General features: G+C 41.0%; 1 protein-coding gene across 5 annotated transcripts in view; it reads left to right on the forward strand.

Moving 5' to 3' along the window:
• The window catches only part of NKTR (natural killer cell triggering receptor), a 376878-nt gene that overhangs the window by 248408 nt on the left and 105283 nt on the right, over positions 1-23187 (forward strand). For all 5 annotated transcript variants that reach the window (XM_085628781.1, XM_085628782.1, XM_085628783.1 and 2 more), the window contains one exon: positions 18793-18880. In XM_085628781.1, the coding sequence (XP_085484907.1) occupies positions 18793-18880 (88 nt within the window). The remainder of the gene's footprint in view (positions 1-18792; positions 18881-23187) is intronic.

The following is a 23187-nucleotide window of genomic DNA, read 5'->3' on the forward strand; positions in this document are numbered from 1 at the left end:
GCGTAGGGTGTTGAAATTCTACCTGGATAAGACAAAAGATATCCGCAGGTCGGATCAACTGTTTGTTAATTATGGTTCGGTAAGAACTGGTTTAGCTACCTCAAAGCAGTCCATTTCCAGATTGATTGTTTCCTGTATTCAGCTTTGTTACCAAAAAGCTAATAAAACATTAGGGGGTAAGCCTACGGCACATTCGACTAGAGGCAAGGCGGCTACTACCGCTTTGCTTAGGAATGTTCCCATTGCTGACATTTGTAAGGCTGCCACCTGGAAGTCAGTCCATACGTTTACAAAGCATTACTGCCTGGATTCTGATGCTAGGGCAGATGCGCAGGTTGGACAGGCTTCGCTAAGGAATTTGTTTGCACAGTGATTTGTTGGTGGTTGGTCTTACTCCACCGCTTCTTGTTGGTTGGGATGGGCTTGCCATTCTATTCATAGATTATGACTATACACAGAGATCCCCTACTACAGAAGGAGTAGTTTCTTACCTGTAACTCCAGTTCTGTAGTAGGGGTATCTCTGTTATAGTCATAAGCGACCCTCCCTCCTCCCCGGTGGAGTAACCTGACGGTATCAGGCCTGTTGTTATACACCTTCAAAAAGAACTGAAAGTAACTTGTGTTGGCTGTGCATCCTGGGATACCGGGGGTCTCTGGAGAGTTTCTTAAAGGCACGGTATCCCTTTAGCAGACACATAATGACAGCCTATAGGGCTTGTCTGTCCACCCCTTCCTCTCTATTGTTTAAAGGGATTTTGGTGAAGGGAGTGTGTGATAATAAAGGAACATGTCAAATGTGAATAAAAATGACATTTCAACTTTATTTTGGCTTTTGTGTTCACTTCAGAGGAAGTGCTGGCCAGTGCAGCCTTGTTGTGATTAGGCTGTATTATTTTGTCTGTCTCTTAAGTGTCTTTGCAGGTTTGCAAATGCGGGACAGCTTAAGAGATATTTTTGATTGCTTCGGGGTCCCCGCACATGGGCGGGGATTATTCATAGATTATGACTATAACAGAGATACCCCTACTACAGAACTGGAGTTACAGGTAAGAAACTACTCCTTCACTCTTTCAGGATCCGGCACCTCTTTTTCACTCAGGGCTTGTTTTAACACACTCCAATTCTGGGATCCCTAGCACTCTTTCATGGGTCCTCAGCTCGACTTCAGTCCACAGGGATGGACGAGGACACAGCAACTACCTTCTGACCAACTACTCCCCTCCTCCCCCTCGTCAAAAGATACCATAGCCATGGATCTTTGTGACATTGTCAGCAATGGTGACTGGATAGGTGCTTCCAATCAGGTACTGTTCTGAGGGAACCAATTGCTCTGCCACCATGGTGACACTAGCCCCAGTATCTCTCAGGGCTTCTACTCTGGTACCATTAATCAAGGGGTACTACTTGTATTTTCTCAAATTAGTCAAAAAGGCAGCACAGGATACGTCTACCCCTCCCTCAAAGACTAGAGTTGCCTCAGTGGGGTCACTGACATGGTCAGGCCACACCTGGGATCCTACCTAGACATTAGTGACTGCATGTACTGCAGGTTGGCTAGAGGTATTTCTCTTATTTTGCAGCTAGGGTCTCCAGTCTACAGTCATGAGCCTTCTTGGGATCCCAAACTTATTGATCCAGTGGTACAACAAATGTCAGTCTTCTACCCCACTGCTGCACAACCAATGTAAGGAGCTGGCTCTAGTTATGGTACTGCCACTAGGTGGTAATACTGTGCACAGAATCCCGGGGTTCCTCAAGAGTGTACAGGGCTCAATGCAAAACCCAAACTGCTCTATTAGCAGTAGTGTGGGCGAGCAGCCTTATGACTAACACAGAGGAGTATAAGAAATGTATTGCACACACATGATCAATATGGACACATGACTCAAAAAGGAGATCGAGACCAATGTTATAAAATTATACTTGGTTTGTACTTTATTTGAAGACCCAGGCCTTTGTATTAAGGTAAATACGTTTTTCATAAAAATATTTTTCACTTTAAAAAATCACCATGTCCAATGTTATCCTATGGGGTAAACAGTATTGCTGTTAAACAGGTAGGTATCCAACTTACAATTTCAGTCTTCGAGTCAAAATTCAGCAAAGGCCAGGGGTTTGGTGAATAGCAAAACTGCACCACCAGTGGCACAGGGGCGGCCGGGTCGAGAGGTCAAGATCGGTGTTTGACCCAATGCTTTCCAGTGGAGTCAAAGGATGTCTGGAGCCACACTGCTTGCAGGTAAGTACATCAGTTGCAGGGGCCAAGCTTTGGGGGTTACGCAAGCATGGGGGGCACAAAGCAGCACCAAGAATCCACCACCTGCGGCACAAATTAGTGTCGGGTGCCCAATGCTTTTCAATGAGGATTTTCTTGACAGTAAGGAGGCTGCAGGCGTGGCACCGAATGTTGCAGGAGTAAGACTGGCAGCACAGGTAAGTTGGGATGTAAGGGGTCGTAAGGGCACAGTCTGTTCAGCTCAGCAAGGCTCCGGGGCTCAGGGTGCCTTTGGATGTCGGAATCTTCTTAACGGAGCTGGTCACAGCAGGGTAGACTCTGGATTCACACTGAAGGCACCAATGTTGTGGTCGGGAGAGGTCAGCCAATGCTGGACACAAGGTCAGGATCGCCAGGAAGACTTCACTGCACAGGTGAGCCACTCTGGTCGTGGGGGTCTGGTGCAGAGTGGGCTGGGGACGCAGATCCGCCTGGATCCAGAATCTTTGAAGTTAGTTTCTTCTGGACAGGTACACTGTCTTCTTTAGATTGGAGTCTTTATTGAAGGCAACAGTTCTCCCAGGGGATTTGGAGGTCGCTTTGCAAAACAGGTTGCAGGATCGTCAAAGTCTGAGACAGGCCGGTAGGGCTGTGGCCAAGGCAGTTGTCAGGCTTCTTCTGCAGGGTGTCTTCTTTCTTCTTGGGTCATTGCAGATCTGAGATCCAGGTCTGGGGGAGCCACCTAAATACTAAATTTAGGAGGCGTTCTAGGAGAGTGATAGAGTAAAAGAACCTTCAAGGGATTTTTTAAAAGTCTTGATTTTTATGATTTCAAACAATAAATTGTATATAGGTTGATTATATTCCTATACGTTTTTACTTATAATTACTTCTTATTCTTATTTAGGAAGCTTGGTTTTCAGATTGGAAATTAGAGTGATGTGAATAAATCACCACAATAAAGCATTAGTCGCATAGAGCAGAAAAAAGGAAGAAAACGAATGGGTGTATATGTAAAAAAATAAGTTTATATTCAAAATTCAAATAAGGGTACTAGTAATAACAACATTTGATGATATAGTGAAAGGAAAACAATCAATTATTAATGCCTTCACATTCCAATTAATCAAACACTTTTTCCAAAGGGATTAAATCAATTTGCTGGAAAACAGTGTGACAGTCGACGTTTCGGTCTTTTATAGATTTCTTTACAAGACCATCTTCAGGACAATGCGATTTAAAAATCGACCCCTAGTGAAAAATAAAAACATTATTTTACATCATGCAAAGTAATCACCCATCGTAAACAAGTATACAAAAAAATTTTTTTAGTCCATCAATTTACACTTGGTATATCTGTCTAATTGATATACATTTGTGTCGCATTCATTGGGACGAAAATTATTTGAAGAAATTCAAGTTTAAGTATGAAAAAAACAAATATGTACAAAATTAAACAAGTCAGCGAATTCTTTGTTCCAAAAAAGGAGGGCATTCTTGGATATATATACATCCAGAATTTTTGTACGGTATATCTTTGTCTCTGGTAGTAATAATTGGATATATATATTATTTATTTTGGACTGGCCTTATTTAGGAGTACAAAAATTGCAAGTCCAAACTGTTAGAAAAAACGCATTATGACATAAAAATATATATTCAACCAAACTCAAAGTTTTTGTACGATATATCTTTATCAGAGGTAATAGTAGTTGGACATACATGTTGTTTTAGTCCGACTATATTGTAGATCTTATTTTGTAGAAGTCAAGAGTTGCAAACCAAGACTACCGGGAAGAAAACCCGTAATGAACGATATTTAGTTTGTTAACCTCATTTTAAGCTGACACCGATATTGGTATAAAGTTGTGATTCAGATGTACTCCTAAAAACGAGTAACAAAGTTAGCTTTACAGGAATCTATGTGAAGTCTGAGTGAATACCTTATAGTTCTTCGTGTAAATCGTATATGACCAATAAGATGGTGGTCTTGACCAGTCCACAATTTTCTATATATTATTCGAATCTGGATTAGGGAGACATAGGTTAAATTAATTACATTCACATCAATTCGAAATATTAAAGCGTAGTTTGAGTATGTGGTAACTATTAGTCAAAGGATCCACACCATGTTATGTAAACTTTTTTGCAAAAATTGGCAGAGTCGACTGATTAGTCAAACAATAGGTTTGGAAGAAGATAATGCCAGCGTCATATATGTAAGACAACTATGTCTTAAGAGTTGTCTCAGGTACGTCAAGCATTATGTTATTATTTTAGGTTTAATAAAGCGCGTGGGTCTCTTAGGAGTTTTTAAGCGTCATAGGTTTTAATCCAGACGTACCTTGAAAAGCTGGAAGAATTTATTTCTTCAAGTTTCATAATCAGTTTAAAAGCCGTGAGTAATTCGAGAAGCCCAGCAATCAATCATGGGACATCTGTGCCAATAAGTCTCTATGGTTTGGCTCTGTAAGGTAAAAACAAGCGTTTTAACCAGCGATTCTTTAATTCAGGAACTGAATCAGGAGCTGGTTGGAGTTTAGGTATAGGTAGGGACAGGGGTTAGCGCGCATATCAAACATACCTTTGGTTTGTAGAAAAACATGCAGCGTGCTGTCATCTCGTTCGCAAGCGGACACTGCCGTGCGATCGTCAGAGTTATTTATGCTCATTAGAAAGTGAAAAAGGACTTGCGTAAAGGTGACTCAAACTAAACGAAATATTTTTGGCCGCCATCTTTGAAAGGAGTATCGTTTATAGCGGGGGGACTTACGTAAAAGTGACTCAGACTAAATGGATATTTTTGGCCCCCATCTTTGAAAGGAGTATGGCTTATAGCGAGGGTTAAGATATGATAACTATAATTCATCTAGATTTACGATGTATATATCCTGTGTATAATTATATGTATAATGAGTCAAAGACAGATGTTGGTCTTGGTGATTTAAATCCTGCCTATACAAATCTAAATTGCATGATGATAATTAACTTGAATTCGAAGAGACATGTATATATCAGAGCTTATTTGGAAGGACAAATTGACCTGCCTATACAAATCTATGTATTATTGCATTATGCCTATTGTTCAATCAATTAACACATTTTGGTACTATATGGTGGTATTTATGAAATCACAAATTACTATCCTGATTACATTTGTACATAAAAAATTTTTGTGTCAAAAGGACATCAGAGAAAGATTAAACATTACATTTCAAAAGTGTGTAATAAAACAAAAAGAAAAGTAAATATATATACAAAAATCACAATTCAGAATCAAGTGAATCATTTAGGAAAGGTGGTTAGAAGGGACTAGATATCTCGATATAGGAGTCAGTTTAGGTGAGACTGTATTAGTAGGATAACTGACAGTCTATGATTTGGCATTCAGTAAAAAACTAACTGGTCCTTTTTAGACAAATGTTTAGATGAGGCATGCCAAAGTATGCCATTCTGTTGCGGAGTTTAGGCCGCGATTAACTACATCAGTCTGGCAGATAAGTTTACCTTCTCTCGTGGTTAACAGTACGTCAACATTGTTTTGTCTTTTAGTTGGTTTAACTACTGCCAAAACCCACCATCGCATATCTTTTTCAGTATGACCCTGTCTGAAATAGTGGTCTACTAAAGGGGCATTTTCTGTAGAACACCGAATGCGTGATTGGTGTTGAAGAATTCTTTTTTTGATTGGTTGGGTGGTTTTGCCAATATAATGTAAGTTGCATGGGCATTGAATGCAATAAATTACATTCGGGGTATTGCAGTTTGAGAAGGCTTTCAGAGTGATGGTAATGCCATTGATGCTGCATGCTTTGATGGTTTGTGTAGTATTGCATGCCAGGCACCTATTGCATTTGTAATGGCCAATGATTGGGGAAAGTTGTCGCATGTTATCCACCAAATCTTTGTGATTGTCTTCATAGGCTCTGACTAGTCTGTCCTGTAGATTCGTACCTCGTTTAAACGCAAACAAAGGTTTTTTCATGAACTCAGGGATACTTTTCAAAAGACTCCAATGTCTATTGACAATTTTCTTGATGGCATTAGAGTGAGTGCCAAATGTTGAAACACAGACTATTTCAGGGTTATTTGAGCGTTCTTTCACTGTTAGTAAGGCATCTCTATCATTGTACCAAGCCCGTTTCATAGATTTTTTGAGCAATTTCGAAGGATATCCGCGGGCTTTGAGTTTTTCTTTTAGTTTCTTAGCTTCTGTAAAGTAATCTTGTTTGTACGTGCAATTTCTGCGTAAACGCAGAAATTGGCCAAATGGCAGACCATCCTTCAATGCTTGAGGGTGGTGGCTTTGGTATTGTAAAAGTGTATTTCTTGAGGTCGGTTTTGTATAGAGGGTACTATATAAATGATTAGAGGTGTCGTTTCTGATAGTTATGTCAAGAAAATTCATTGAATATCTGTCATATTCAATGGTAAATTTTAAATGAGGACTTCTTTGGTTCAGCCAATCATGAAAAGTAAGGAGTTCGTCATGAGTACCGTTCCAGATTACAAAGACATCGTCTATGTATCTTAGCCATTTCCTGATGTTGTTATGGAAAGGATTAGACGGATGTAGGATGTGTTCATTTTCAAATGTAGATACATAAATATTAGCTATGTCAGGGGCATAAATTGCACCCATTGCTACTCCTTTCTTTTGGAGGTAAAAGGTGTTTTGGAACAAAAAGAAGTTCTCACACAAAGAAATACGTACACATTCTACAATGAAGTTAGTCGGTACTGGATGGGGTCGAGGTCTTGTATCTAAAAGAGTATTCAGTATCTGTAACACTTCTTGTTGAGGGATGTTAGTATAAAGACTCTCTATATCCATAGAGACAAGAAGCTGATTTTGAGGATCAAATTCAAGGTTTTCCAATGCATTAATCACCGCCGTAGTGTCTCTGATGTAAGTAGGGTGATTAATCGCAAAAGGCCGGATGAAAAAGTCAGCATATTGTGCCAGGGGTTTGAGAATGGAATTGCAACCGGACACAATTGGTCGTCCCGGGGGATTCACAGGGTCTTTATGTACTTTTGGTAGTAGGTAAATTGCAGGTATTGTGGGGGACTTGTTGATAAGGAAAGAGGCTTCCTTTTCGTTAAGCCAACCTCCATCGAAGCCTGTCTTGCTTAAGTTGGCAATCTCTGTTGTTAACCTACTGGTTGGATTGACTACTAGTTTTTTGTAATGGAGTGTGTTGGATAGTTGTTTTAAAAGTTCCTCGTTGTATTTTTCTTTCTCCTTTTAAACAACTATCCAACAATACCTGCAATTTACCTACTACCAAAAGTACGGCGGTGATTAATGCATTGGAAAACCTTGAATTTGATCCTCAAAATCAGCTTCTTGTCTCTATGGATATAGAGAGTCTTTATACTAACATCCCTCAACAAGAAGTGTTACAGATACTGAATACTCTTTTAGATACAAGACCTCGACCCCATCCAGTACCGACTAACTTCATTGTAGAATGTGTACGTATTTCTTTGTGTGAGAACTTCTTTTTGTTCCAAAACACCTTTTACCTCCAAAAGAAAGGAGTAGCAATGGGTGCAATTTATGCCCCTGACATAGCTAATATTTATGTATCTACATTTGAAAATGAACACATCCTACATCCGTCTAATCCTTTCCATAACAACATCAGGAAATGGCTAAGATACATAGACGATGTCTTTGTAATCTGGAACGGTACTCATGACGAACTCCTTACTTTTCATGATTGGCTGAACCAAAGAAGTCCTCATTTAAAATTTACCATTGAATATGACAGATATTCAATGAATTTTCTTGACATAACTATCAGAAACGACACCTCTAATCATTTATATAGTACCCTCTATACAAAACCGACCTCAAGAAATACACTTTTACAATACCAAAGCCACCACCCTCAAGCATTGAAGGATGGTCTGCCATTTGGCCAATTTCTGCGTTTACGCAGAAATTGCACGTACAAACAAGATTACTTTACAGAAGCTAAGAAACTAAAAGAAAAACTCAAAGCCCGCGGATATCCTTCGAAATTGCTCAAAAAATCTATGAAACGGGCTTGGTACAATGATAGAGATGCCTTACTAACAGTGAAAGAACGCTCAAATAACCCTGAAATAGTCTGTGTTTCAACATTTGGCACTCACTCTAATGCCATCAAGAAAATTGTCAATAGACATTGGAGTCTTTTGAAAAGTATCCCTGAGTTCATGAAAAAACCTTTGTTTGCGTTTAAACGAGGTACGAATCTACAGGACAGACTAGTCAGAGCCTATGAAGACAATCACAAAGATTTGGTGGATAACATGCGACAACTTTCCCCAATCATTGGCCATTACAAATGCAATAGGTGCCTGGCATGCAATACTACACAAACCATCAAAGCATGCAGCATCAATGGCATTACCATCACTCTGAAAGCCTTCTCAAACTGCAATACCCCGAATGTAATTTATTGCATTCAATGCCCATGCAACTTACATTATATTGGCAAAACCACCCAACCAATCAAAAAAAGAATTCTTCAACACCAATCACGCATTCGGTGTTCTACAGAAAATGCCCCTTTAGTAGACCACTATTTCAGACAGGGTCATACTGAAAAAGATATGCGATGGTGGGTTTTGGCAGTAGTTAAACCAACTAAAAGACAAAACAATGTTGACGTACTGTTAACCACGAGAGAAGGTAAACTTATCTGCCAGACTGATGTAGTTAATCGCGGCCTAAACTCCGCAACAGAATGGCATACTTTGGCATGCCTCATCTAAACATTTGTCTAAAAAGGACCAGTTAGTTTTTTACTGAATGCCAAATCATAGACTGTCAGTTATCCTACTAATACAGTCTCACCTAAACTGACTCCTATATCGAGATATCTAGTCCCTTCTAACCACCTTTCCTAAATGATTCACTTGATTCTGAATTGTGATTTTTGTATATATATTTACTTTTCTTTTTGTTTTATTACACACTTTTGAAATGTAATGTTTAATCTTTCTCTGATGTCCTTTTGACACAAAAATTTTTTATGTACAAATGTAATCAGGATAGTAATTTGTGATTTCATAAATACCACCATATAGTACCAAAATGTGTTAATTGATTGAACAATAGGCATAATGCAATAATACATAGATTTGTATAGGCAGGTCAATTTGTCCTTCCAAATAAGCTCTGATATATACATGTCTCTTCGAATTCAAGTTAATTATCATCATGCAATTTAGATTTGTATAGGCAGGATTTAAATCACCAAGACCAACATCTGTCTTTGACTCATTATACATATAATTATACACAGGATATATACATCGTAAATCTAGATGAATTATAGTTATCATATCTTAACCCTCGCTATAAGCCATACTCCTTTCAAAGATGGGGGCCAAAAATATCCATTTAGTCTGAGTCACTTTTACGTAAGTCCCCCCGCTATAAACGATACTCCTTTCAAAGATGGCGGCCAAAAATATTTCGTTTAGTTTGAGTCACCTTTACGCAAGTCCTTTTTCACTTTCTAATGAGCATAAATAACTCTGACGATCGCACGGCAGTGTCCGCTTGCGAACGAGATGACAGCACGCTGCATGTTTTTCTACAAACCAAAGGTATGTTTGATATGCGCGCTAACCCCTGTCCCTACCTATACCTAAACTCCAACCAGCTCCTGATTCAGTTCCTGAATTAAAGAATCGCTGGTTAAAACGCTTGTTTTTACCTTACAGAGCCAAACCATAGAGACTTATTGGCACAGATGTCCCATGATTGATTGCTGGGCTTCTCGAATTACTCACGGCTTTTAAACTGATTATGAAACTTGAAGAAATAAATTCTTCCAGCTTTTCAAGGTACGTCTGGATTAAAACCTATGACGCTTAAAAACTCCTAAGAGACCCACGCGCTTTATTAAACCTAAAATAATAACATAATGCTTGACGTACCTGAGACAACTCTTAAGACATAGTTGTCTTACATATATGACGCTGGCATTATCTTCTTCCAAACCTATTGTTTGACTAATCAGTCGACTCTGCCAATTTTTGCAAAAAAGTTTACATAACATGGTGTGGATCCTTTGACTAATAGTTACCACATACTCAAACTACGCTTTAATATTTCGAATTGATGTGAATGTAATTAATTTAACCTATGTCTCCCTAATCCAGATTCGAATAATATATAGAAAATTGTGGACTGGTCAAGACCACCATCTTATTGGTCATATACGATTTACACGAAGAACTATAAGGTATTCACTCAGACTTCACATAGATTCCTGTAAAGCTAACTTTGTTACTCGTTTTTAGGAGTACATCTGAATCACAACTTTATACCAATATCGGTGTCAGCTTAAAATGAGGTTAACAAACTAAATATCGTTCATTACGGGTTTTCTTCCCGGTAGTCTTGGTTTGCAACTCTTGACTTCTACAAAATAAGATCTACAATATAGTCGGACTAAAACAACATGTATGTCCAACTACTATTACCTCTGATAAAGATATATCGTACAAAAACTTTGAGTTTGGTTGAATATATATTTTTATGTCATAATGCGTTTTTTCTAACAGTTTGGACTTGCAATTTTTGTACTCCTAAATAAGGCCAGTCCAAAATAAATAATATATATATCCAATTATTACTACCAGAGACAAAGATATACCGTACAAAAATTCTGGATGTATATATATCCAAGAATGCCCTCCTTTTTTGGAACAAAGAATTCGCTGACTTGTTTAATTTTGTACATATTTGTTTTTTTCATACTTAAACTTGAATTTCTTCAAATAATTTTCGTCCCAATGAATGCGACACAAATGTATATCAATTAGACAGATATACCAAGTGTAAATTGATGGACTAAAAAAATTTTTTTGTATACTTGTTTACGATGGGTGATTACTTTGCATGATGTAAAATAATGTTTTTATTTTTCACTAGGGGTCGATTTTTAAATCGCATTGTCCTGAAGATGGTCTTGTAAAGAAATCTATAAAAGACCGAAACGTCGACTGTCACACTGTTTTCCAGCAAATTGATTTAATCCCTTTGGAAAAAGTGTTTGATTAATTGGAATGTGAAGGCATTAATAATTGATTGTTTTCCTTTCACTATATCATCAAATGTTGTTATTACTAGTACCCTTATTTGAATTTTGAATATAAACTTATTTTTTTACATATACACCCATTCGTTTTCTTCCTTTTTTCTGCTCTATGCGACTAATGCTTTATTGTGGTGATTTATTCACATCACTCTAATTTCCAATCTGAAAACCAAGCTTCCTAAATAAGAATAAGAAGTAATTATAAGTAAAAACGTATAGGAATATAATCAACCTATATACAATTTATTGTTTGAAATCATAAAAATCAAGACTTTTAAAAAATCCCTTGAAGGTTCTTTTACTCTATCATTCAATTTTACCCATACCCTCAAGGGTATATTGGGTTGTCCACTGCATTATCTTGTTCTAGGAGAGTAGCAGGTTGGGCCAATGGCCACCTTATCTGGGGTGACTACACCCTCTATTATGCCACCCTCCTATGGGAGGGGGCATAGATCTATCCCTAATTGGATGGGTCACACCATCTTCAAGATAGCGGGGACTGAAAATTGTGCTTCAGGCAGGTAGAGGTGAGCACACCTCCTATCTTTTAGAATTTTTCCGCCGGTTTTCCCGCCCAAAGTTTGGGTGTAAACGACGGGCTGCCATCAGCCAGAGGTTGGGATTAAAGTCCTTGCGGGATTGGAATCCTTTAGTGCAGCTTATATGAATGATATTGCTGTCTATAGCTCCACCTGGCAGGACCACCTGATCAAACTTGGGAAGGTTCTTGAGGCTCTAAAAAGTGCATGCCTCACTATCAAGGCAAGCAAGTGCCAGGGCAGGGAAAGGTTGTGTACTTGGACCACCTCGCTGTTGGAGGCCAAGTTCAGCCACTCCAACCCAAGATTCAGACAATTCTGGACTGGAAAACTCTCAGAACCAAGTTGGGGCAATCCTTGGCTTGACTGGGTGTTACAGGAGGTTCGTGAAGGATTATTGGTCCATGATGGCCCTCGTCACAGAGCTCTACTTCAAGAATATACCCAAAAATGTTTACTGGGCAGTGAGCTGTCAAACGGCTTGTGACACACTGAAGGATGCAATGTGCTCTACCTAAGTCCTGAAAGCTCCAGATTACTCCAAGCAGTTCATTGTGCAGACAGATGCATCTGAGCATGGGATTGGTGCAGTCCTAGCCCAAATAAATGATGGACATGACCAACCTGTTGCTTTCATAAGCAGGACACTACTCCCCAGAGAGCAGTGTTGGAATGCCATAGATACGGAAACATTTTTTGTGGTCTGGGCCCAGATGGCTACAAGAAATGGAAGGTGAAAACCCCAAACTGTTAATGTGGTTCATATACCTACAGGGAATGGATTTTACAGTGGTACACAGACCTGGGACTGCCCATGCCAGTGCAGATGGTCTTTCCCGGTTCTTCTACTTAGAAGATGAAGTCTGATCAGGGAAAAGTTAGTTTCATCCTCTTTCATTTGAGGGGCAGGAAAGGGGAGATGGTTGTGTGAGAAAGTGCCTCTTTTGACATGGTTAGCCCCCCATCCTTTTTGCCTGGGAATGATATGGTTTGATTAAAAGTGCACAGGGTCCCTGCAAACCAGGTCCCCTGTGTCCGAGCTTCTTCCCTACAAACTGTACCACGATTGGCAACTTCAGACCTCCTATTAGTCCCTAGTAAATGGTACCTTGATACCTAGGGCATTGGAACTGAAGCGGGTCCCCTAGGGACCTCTCACCAACGCCATGCAAACTGCCTCTTTTACAAAAAGACGGTGCACCAAGGGAAAAATCTTTTCAATAGTTCCAATTGTTGTTCTTTTATTTTCATTCAATTTTCAGAAAAATCAGACTCAGCCAACGCGTTTCGTTCTCTACGAACTTCGTCAGGGCTGTGAAAGAACATAGATAAAAACATACATATGTATAAAACACATAAAGTACACCATAAAACACAACAAACTACATTACCAATACTACATAAAGAAGTGACATTATTACATATTGTCATACAAAATAGTAGAAACACCACAAAGAACATACAAAATAAATTTTACATATACATATATTGCACACAAAATTTAATGAAAAGTATTTTTTAAAAAAACACACATATTAGTCAAATACATATACATCACAAAAGTTAAAAATACCACAGAAAACACATATATATCCTGCCTAATTTCACAGAAAAAACTTTGTGTCCTGCCTAACTATACACACTGTCCAATCTTTTGAATAGAGAACTCCTTTGGATTAATTAAAAAGGGAAAAAAACCTCGAAACCTAATCTACAAGCGAGTTGATTGATAGAGATAAAGAAAGCGGTCCTTTTGATACCGAAAACAATAAATGAGGTAACTACTGATCTATTAAGAGAGAGAAATAAAGAAGAGAATTTTTATTTAAATGCCAATTCTTACCATAGATTGTTTCTAAGGAACGGCCACCATAATTTCAAAAATAGCCGTCTTCCAAGTGGTATATAGAATTGTATGTGACCCAGTAAGAATGAAAATTTTTCCAAAAAAAGAGAGAAGATAGGAATTCCATTATGGCCTCCTGTGGGCATGAAAAATCGTAATCAACTAAAATAACCATGTAGTTCATAAAAAACGACAAACACCTTACCTCTCCAAATATAGAAGCTCTCGTAAATGTATCACCGGCTAGTCCAAATATTATTCAAACCCTTAGTTCAGTTTCTATGTATCGCAAGTAGGAGTAAAACAACCTTGTTGTTGTGTATTTAGGCCCAATGTGTAGGCTCCATCATTCTAGAGGAACAATATGAAACGCAAGTTGTCAAAGGAGTCCATTATTGGTTTTATTCTATTTCACAAGAAGTTATTCTAAATCATATTTCCGGAATTTAAAAGTTCTAACCCAATGATTTCTATTTCACATTGTTCATTTGTTTATAGGTCATGACGCAATTTTATCAGGAACTAATATCGTCCTGTAGCAAATCTGTCAATACGACATAATAAACACCGCACCCAGTGTACCAAGTTTTTGGTGCAACGCTGATATATCACAAGCTGTAAGCCGTAAGTGTAACCATTTAACATTGGACAGCTTTAAAGACAAGAGGGTCCTACTCAGTTATATGTAATATTGTAGAGCAATAACGTCATACACGCTTTAAAAGGCGAACGATCAACAGCATTTTTCTGACATGGACATATAGTTGTCCTTGGTTGCCTCACATCATTTTAGAAACACAATACTATTGAGGCGATATCAACGATAATCCTAACGATAATACTAAAACAAGGCCCATGTCGACCAATTAGCAGAAACATCCCTTTAGTTCGCATACTTAGCCCCAAGGATAACGGTAATACTAAAACAAAACCTAAGTCGACCAATTAGCAGAAGCGTCCCTTTGGTTCGCATACTTAGCCCCAAAGGGGTGTCGCATCAGTAAGCTACCCTCCACATACACCAAACGACTCTCGTCTTACCTTTCAAAAACGGGCGCTATCTCGAGTCACCGGCGAAACCCTACTCCATAGGTCAAACGTCTTAAATAGGCACAGCCCACATGTCACGTGACAAATCACGATGTTAGTAAGGTGACCACGCAAATATTGGTGCTCAGTTTTACTACTGTGGGCGCCATTTTGAAATGGTGTTCTGGTATATAATATCTAATCCCATGACGAATCAAGATACATCTATATATGTCATTTGTAGAAATATATGAGATTAGATGTATATGCCTGTCACGTGATGAATCGCGGCAGTAATATACTCACCAATATGGTACTTTAGCTAGGTTTCCAGCACCTGGGCGCCATATTGGAAAGGTATACCAGTGTAATCTGTGCAGCGTCCAAATTTATGTAAAAACGACGTGCTTTAGAATATATCGTATTAAAACCATTATAGTTATATGATTATAATGCTTGAGCTGAATTACCGACCTATGCGCGTCATTTGAAGAAAGGTATGCCGATGTGATGTGTACCGTGTCCAATATGACATAAAGACCTAGCGCTTATATGCATATTTTATTTTAAATCCATTACACGTGAAAAGGTTCTATTTCCATTTCCAAATCCAAATGAGCGTCTCTATTAAACCACGTAATCAATAGCCAATGCTAATAACTGATGCGATATCGAGAATTGAAAGGAGCCCTGGGGTGGTGGTATGCAGGGTTCCCTAAATATAAAGGTGACACGTCGGAAATATATATAGGTAATAAAATCAATATGGATAATTGAACTAAAATAATTGATAAATGGGGGCGAAACAAGTATGGGCTAGATACGATCTATGTAAAGTGACGTTAAAGCATTCCCTAATATTTATACGATCTCTACCAAAACGAAAAGAATAACACGCAACAAATCCTGGTGTATATATCATTAAGAGCCATTGTCAGCTCTGCTGTAATCAGATAAATTGTCTGCCTGATTGTACATGCGATATCCAGAGACATTATTGCCCAACCCTCCACGGGCTCGGTATATAAAGGTTTTTTCATTATATTTCAATCCAGTTTTAAACAATGGAAAACATCACTTAAGAGAAAGGCGTAGAAGACGGAACGAACAAATTAAGGTCAAGTATCAAACCAAAGTTATATAGAGAAGACCTTTGGAGATATAAAGGTAAATGGTCATTTGTTCAAGATTTTCCTCTCGAGATGCCCTATAATCAGAATAGGCGAGTTGGTGTACCCAGTGGAACTTTTAATACGATGACCACTAATGGCTATCTGCAATTAGTCCCGTATTGAAATAAGACAAAGATGAAAAGAGCAGGCATAAAAGTGGAATATACCAGTCTAATTGTCCAACAGATATACAGAGGATCATATTTACCAAAATATGTGAGACAGTCCAAAAATAGGTGGAGAAACCAGATGATTTGTTACGGGGACCCGGTATATTAAGTGTTATAACCCACAGTTGTCCCCGCCTATAGAAAATAGTGCATTTCCCCATCCGTGTTGTGCCCCAGACTAGTTGCTCTCAGACGGCAGATCCATTTGGATTCTTTTTGTCTCAGCAACAGATCCCTGTTGCCGCCTCTCTTTGGTTTCGGAACATGTTCAATGGCGTGAAACCAAAATTCCAAATCCTCAGGATGTTCACTAGCATAATGGTTGGTAATTGGGTATCTAATGTCTTTGGTTTTTATTGCCCTCCTGTGTTCCTGAATCCTAAGTTTTAAGGTACGGATAGTACTTCCGACGTAGATTACGCCGCATCTACATCCCAAAACATACACCACATATGTCGTATTGCAGTTTATGAAATTTTCAATCATAAACTCTCTCGAGCTGTTATAACAGAAAGCAACTGTTTTGTTCCTGCCTAGAGGGCAGACATTGCACATTCCACAGGTGAAGAATCCTTTTGGTTTCTCCGGTAACCATGTTTGTGTTTTATGGTGAGAGGTTACATAGCTGGGACAGAGTGATCTTTTCAAGGAGGTACCCTTTCTGTATGTAATAGATGGTTTGTTATTAATCACATCTCTTAAACCTGGGACCCCCACTAAGAGATGCCAGTGTTTTCTGAAGATATTGAAAATAGTATTACTGTGGGAGGTATATTGGGTTATAAACCTAACTTTTGTGTCAGTTACGTGCCTTTTCTGTTTATCCTGTAGTGTCGTATTCCGATCGTGCCATGCCAAGCAGCACTGCCTAAGGTATAGGTATGTCACACCTCTGGCAGACCTTACAAGCCCTAAGCCAATGTGCACTATATCTCGGGCGTGGGCATATCTGCTTGAGTAGATATGCCCCTACAATATTTAGGTCTATTCTTAATATTGCAAGGTTCAGTGAAGCCATAGAGAGTACATGGGCTGGAAACTCAACACCTCAGTTTCCTAGGACTATGATGGCTTTACTGAACCCAGGAGTGTTTGGTACCAAACAACTCCTCTTAATAAACCCACACTGATGTCAGTGTGGGATTTATGAAAACATGTACTCAGAGGGCACCTCAGAGGTCCCCCCTAAAAACCTACCTACCCTGGTGTGGTTTCTGACTGGCTTTAGGCAGCCTGCCACCACTGGGCTTGTTTCTGGACCCATGGGTCAGGAGCCCCTGCTCTCTGAGCCGAGAAACGAAGCCCATCCCAGGCGGAGGAGTTGCCCCTACCCCCCCCCCCCCCCCCCCCCCTCCCAAAGGATAAGCACGGTGCCCGAGAGGGAAGCTTCAAAGGCTTTGCTGCCTTTGTTACGCGACCCCAGCCTCTGCTGCTAGAAGCAGATGGCAGCCCCTGGTTCAAATCCCAAAGTTTGGCGGGAGAACTGACAGGAACCTTTAGTGAGGACAACTCCACCCCTCGGGTGCTGGAGGCCAAGTGAAGCACATTTTTCAGTGCCCACCATCTTGAAGATGGTGGGACCTATACAATTAAGGCTAGGGTTTAATAAGAGACTGTAGAGACCCCAGGTAAGTAACCCATTGGTCCCTACCTGTCACTCCCCTGTAATACCCTTAAATTTAGTATATAGGTGGCACCTCCGGACCCTGAAATCTGATTCCTGACTACCTAAGAAGAGCCGAACACTACAGCGTTGCTCCTGCAGAGAAGACTGCAAACCCCAACTGACTTGGCCCCAGCCCTACCGGCCTGTCTGCAGCCCTACCAGCTTGTCTACAACCCTCGACGATTGTGTGCCCAAAGACGACTTGTCCTGGAGCCCCGCGAGTTAAGGGGCACCCTGGGTTCTTCCTCCACCCCTGCTTTAAATAAGTAGTCTTATGGTTCCTGATTTGAGTAGTTGTTGTTTGTGTTTGTTTAAGAATGTAGCAATTTTGTGATGAGCAATTTTTAGTGCAAGCTTGGATGGCAGTTGTTGAGAATAAGTCTTACAACACATGTTCCCAGATCCTGCTAAACTCCAACATTGTGAGCATCAGCCTTACCTAAAATGATACCCAAAGCAGGTTTCTATAACTGTAACACTATTAGGAACATTTGCTAGAAATCTTCAACTGCATCTTTGACATTTCAACTTGGCCAGCCGTTGACATATTTGCTATTCACTTGAATGCAAGCTTTAAATGGTGTTCCTCCTGGATGGGCTGGAGACCTGGCCTCCTAGGGATGGTCCGATGTTGAATTGGTTGTGGCTGGTCTTATGTACCTTTCATCAATCTTCTCTTGTTTCGACGCTCCATCTGAAGGTCCGAGAGATCCTATGGTGTTTACTTCCCCAGTTTGGAATTGCCAGGTCGCGTTTTTTAACATTCGCCATTGCTTTTAGCTAGACACCATCTGTTTCCTTCAAAGGCAGTCGGCCTGCCTTTGATTACTTTGGGCTTTATTTATTGTTATCTGTAAGTGGGTATACTTGGATTAGTTTGTGTTTTTTATTGCATTGTGTCAGGTTATACCATGAAGTCTAAAGTCCATCACAGTTGGCTTAACAGGCCTCATTCAGCATGCTTCAGATTACTGTACATATGCTGTGTCTTTTATCCTCTTATCAAAAACAGATTGCTCAAATCCTTTTATCTTATTTTTCAGAAAACCTGTTTCTTTAACACCAGTTGATAGTGACCAGAAGCCATCGGTCTCAAAATCTGGACGAAAAATTAAAGGTCGAGGCACTATGGTATGGTTTTAACTTGATTGTTATTTCACCTGTTCTTGTGTGGCAGAAGAGGCAATGTAAAATATTTCTACAGTATAGTAGATTGTTGGTCTACATATTTTGTAAAAAGTAAATGTGAGAAAGTGCCATCTTTCTTGCATGGTATGCCCCCACTTTTTGCTGAATTGCTGAATGTACTTTGACTGAGTGTGCCCTGGACTCCTGCCAATCAGGTGCCCAGGGCCTATGTACCTTCCCTAAAACACAAAACACAAATTGTCAAACCCTGGCCACATGTCAGCCCCTGGTAAATGGTACCCTAGGTACCCAGGGCCTTGTGACCAGGGAAGGCCTCTAAGGGCTGCAGCACCCATTGTGCCACCCTTAGAGGCCCTGTACCCTTACACACACACACACACACACACACTGCCCTTGCAGGCGGAGTGTCTGGGTACAACACAAAACAAGGAGTCGACATGGCACACATCCCTGTGTGCCATGCCCACCACCTACACTGCCGTGGCATACATCAGCCACCCCCCTAGCTGGGTGCCCTATGCCAATGGTGTGGGCACAGGAGCCCTGTGCCCCTACAGTACCCAGGTCCATTCCTGGGCACTGTAAGTGCAGTGCTGCCATTTAAAGAGTATATGGTGCTGGGAGCTCGTCAAACACGAACTCCACAGCACTATAATGGCAACACTGAAGACTGAGAAGTTTGGTATCAAACTTCTCAGCACATTAAACCCACACTGATGCCAGTGTGGGATTTAATGTACCAAGCATCCCAGAGGGCATATTAGAGATGCCCCCTGAAACCTAACCTACAATCCACGTCTGTTCTGAGGCTGCCACACAGCGGACATGTTGCTGGACCCCTGGGTAGGAGAGCCCCTGCTCTCCTGGGTCTGCAACAATGCACATCCTGGGCGAGGTGCTAAATCTCCTCCCCCAGGATGAGCAGGGGGAATCTTCAAAGGCATGCCGCCTCTGTGAGCTTCCCCAGGCCACTGCAACCCCCCACTCTAGCGGGAAGCTTGGCCGGAAACCCCAAATAAGGACAGGGGATGTGCCAGCCTGCCAACCCCACCCCTCAGGTGGGGGAGGCGAGGTGAAGCACATCTCCAGGCTCTCACCATCTTGAAGATAGGAGGCCCTGCCCAATCAGGACTAGGCTACTGCCCCCCTCCCACAGGAGAGAGGCAGGATAGGGGTGTACCCACCCCAGGACAGGGACCCATTGGTCCCTGCCCTTCACCTACCTGTAACACCCCTAAATCTAGTATTTAGGGGCACCCTGAACCTTCCTTCCCCAGATTCCAAAATCCGAAGAAGAGCTAGAAGAAAGAAGACCTGCCCTGCAGCTGCATAGAAGAGGAAGACACCAACTGCTTTGGCCCCAGCCCTACCGGCCTGTCGACCCTTGAACCGGCTCCTGCTCCAACCCGGCATCTCTTGTGGCCAGCAACCTCACAAACCCCGGAGGACCTGGCTACCTTTTGACTCTACGCCCCCTGGGACTCCCATGAGTAGAGGCTCTACTCAAAATCTACTTCTAATCCCTGGCAGCTGCCCGGAACCGCGAACCCAGCACACTCTGCATCCGCCAAGCCTGGCCTGTGCCGGAGTGAACAAAGACCACGAGGACGACCCCACGGCGACTGTGACCCCGAGTCCGGCACCCAAGGACCTCCCTCGACATTCCTAAAGAAGCCTGCAGCCTCAGGACCAGGTGCCCCCCCAACCGCGATCAACAGAGGGTAAGATTTTCCGACACCAAAAGGCAACCCGGCGCCCCGCGGCCCCCTGTGCCCAATCCCGGGGTACCTACCTATCCTCCAACTACCCAACTTACCTCTCAAAGTGGTGGTGGCACCTGAAGAATCTTCGTCCCTGAGTTTGCAGTCTTTTTCTAAACCGGAGATTTCCCATTGAAATCAATTGAGCGCCCGAAGGCTCAAAAGCACCCTGCACCCAGCCGCCCGAGTGGCCCTGGCAGTGTAACCTCTACACCTATCTACTTCCCCACTTGCCCCGAGTAAGTGACCAGGAGCCCAGCTCCCACAGGCGCGTAGCCTGCTAGTCAGCAGCCACCAACCAAGGCCCCCCCCCCCCCCCCCCCCCCCTACCTCTCATAGGATAACATTGGGCCTAACTCTCTCTGCACCCGGCCGCCCTTGTGCCGCTGAGGGTGAACCAACTGTACCTACTTGACCCTGGGAGACCCCTGAGTCTATGCCCAGAACCGTAACTCTGCCAGTCGAGTACTTACCTTTAAACCGATAACTCAATTTTCTCCATAAGGTAACATTGACTGGCTTTTCCTGAAATTTCTTCTAAGTGTGGACTTTTCAAAACGTAAAATATTCACCAAAAATCAGCCGAGTAACGAAAACAAAATTACTCACTTGCTCTTAGGTGAGCTCCCAGTGCTGTATCTTGGTGCCCGGCACGGACTCTTATAACTGTACTCACTAGTAACCCAATTTTCTCCCATAGGAAATCATTGACTGTTTTTTTGTGAAATTTCTTGTGTGTCAATTTCTGCAATCTTTAAATATTCTTTAAAAATCGTATAATTTCTGAAAACGTAATTACTTACCTGTTTTGGATAAAGGTCCCAGTACTGAGTCTAGGCACCCAGTACTGGATTACAAAAGTAACGAGAACATACTATACCTGCAACTTGAATTTTCTGCCATAGGGAATCATTGACTGTTTTCTATGAAATATTTTCTAAGTGTCAACTTTTAAAATAGCAAAATATTGTCTAAAAATCATAACCGTAATTAAGTCGACTTTCATCACTTGATTCCAGGTACTGATCCAGGACTGAATCTAGGATCCGGTCCTGGAATTCCAAAAGTAATCCTAAAAGTAATCTGTGGCAAATAACTTGAAATTTCCATTGAACTCAATGCATTAGTTTAAAATTGTGTTGCCTATTGCAACCACTTGTAACTTGCTACAAAAGTCAATTGCATATTGCAAAAGTATTTATACAAAGCATCTCATTCTGAGAAAGTATATTTTAATACCTATTGTTGGTTCTAAAATAAAACAAGCATATATTTTTTATATATATAAACGATTGGCCTAGAGTTCAGTTATTGAGTGTGTGAGACCATTTGCTGGCTGAGTGTGTGCAACAAATGCTTCACACCGTCCTCTGATACTGCCTTACTGCTACCACTTTAGAGAGTAAGGTTATATCTAACTTTAGCCTCTGCCAAACCTCTGGGGACTGTGGACTCTGTACACCCTGTACCTATTTGGGAACAGTATATACAGAGCCACTTTCTCACAGTAAACCATGCTAGTAGTGCGCTAGATGAAGTTTACATGGTAAAAACTATTGTCTCGGAGAATACTGTAGCTATAGCTCAGGCAGCCTTTTTTTTGCATCTTGATCAAACATCATTTATTTGGTTTAACGGTTTGGTCTTCCAGGTGTGGAATTATATACGCAACAATTTCTGTCAAACTAGTTCTCATCCAGGGGATACTCATCAACATTCATAATCTATGAATAATCCCCGCCCATGTGCGGGATCCCGAAGCATATAGAAAATACATATATATACAAAAATGAGGCTAGGGATTTCATTGATTTGCTCAACATCAATGATTTAAACCTTAAATTTACTGCCAGCATCAGCAACACGAGGGTAATATTTCTAGATGTAGAGGTGTATATAGATCATGGTAAAGTGGAAACAAAATTACATAGGAAACCGACGGCTGGGAATTCAATTCTACATGCCAGTAGTGCCCACCCCAAGCACCTCATACAAAGCATTCCTTATGGTGAGCTTCTGCGAATTAAGCGTATTTGCAGTAATGGCGAAACCTTAAAAATAGCTCATCAGGAATGCATTGGCCGTTTTAAGGAACGAGGTTACAGCAACAAATGTTTACAAAAAGCCTTAATCAAATGCAATCAAGTCGACAGAGGGTCACTGATTGATCAAACCCCAAAATATAGCACCCCAGACGAAGTTTCAAAAAATTATTTTAGATTCATTTTTTAATACAACCGCTTGGAGGGAGCAGTAAGGAAAATCATCAATAAAAATTGGTACCTTATCAGACAGGACCCTGTAATAGGTAAAATGATCCCCAAACGCCCAGCTATCACATATAGAAGAGGTGTATCAACGAGGGATGTGTTGGTAGACAATGACCCTTGTGGTGTGACAGCCAAGGGATCTTGGCTGGCACAAAGACAGGGATTCTTCAAATGCAAGGTGTGCAAAGCCTACCAATATGGGGTCTCTACAACTAATTACTCTACACCATTTGGTGGTCCCAACAATGAAATTACCAAA

Source organism: Triturus cristatus, chromosome 10 (genome assembly GCF_964204655.1).
Source record: "Triturus cristatus chromosome 10, aTriCri1.1, whole genome shotgun sequence".
NCBI lineage: Eukaryota > Metazoa > Chordata > Amphibia > Caudata > Salamandridae > Triturus > Triturus cristatus.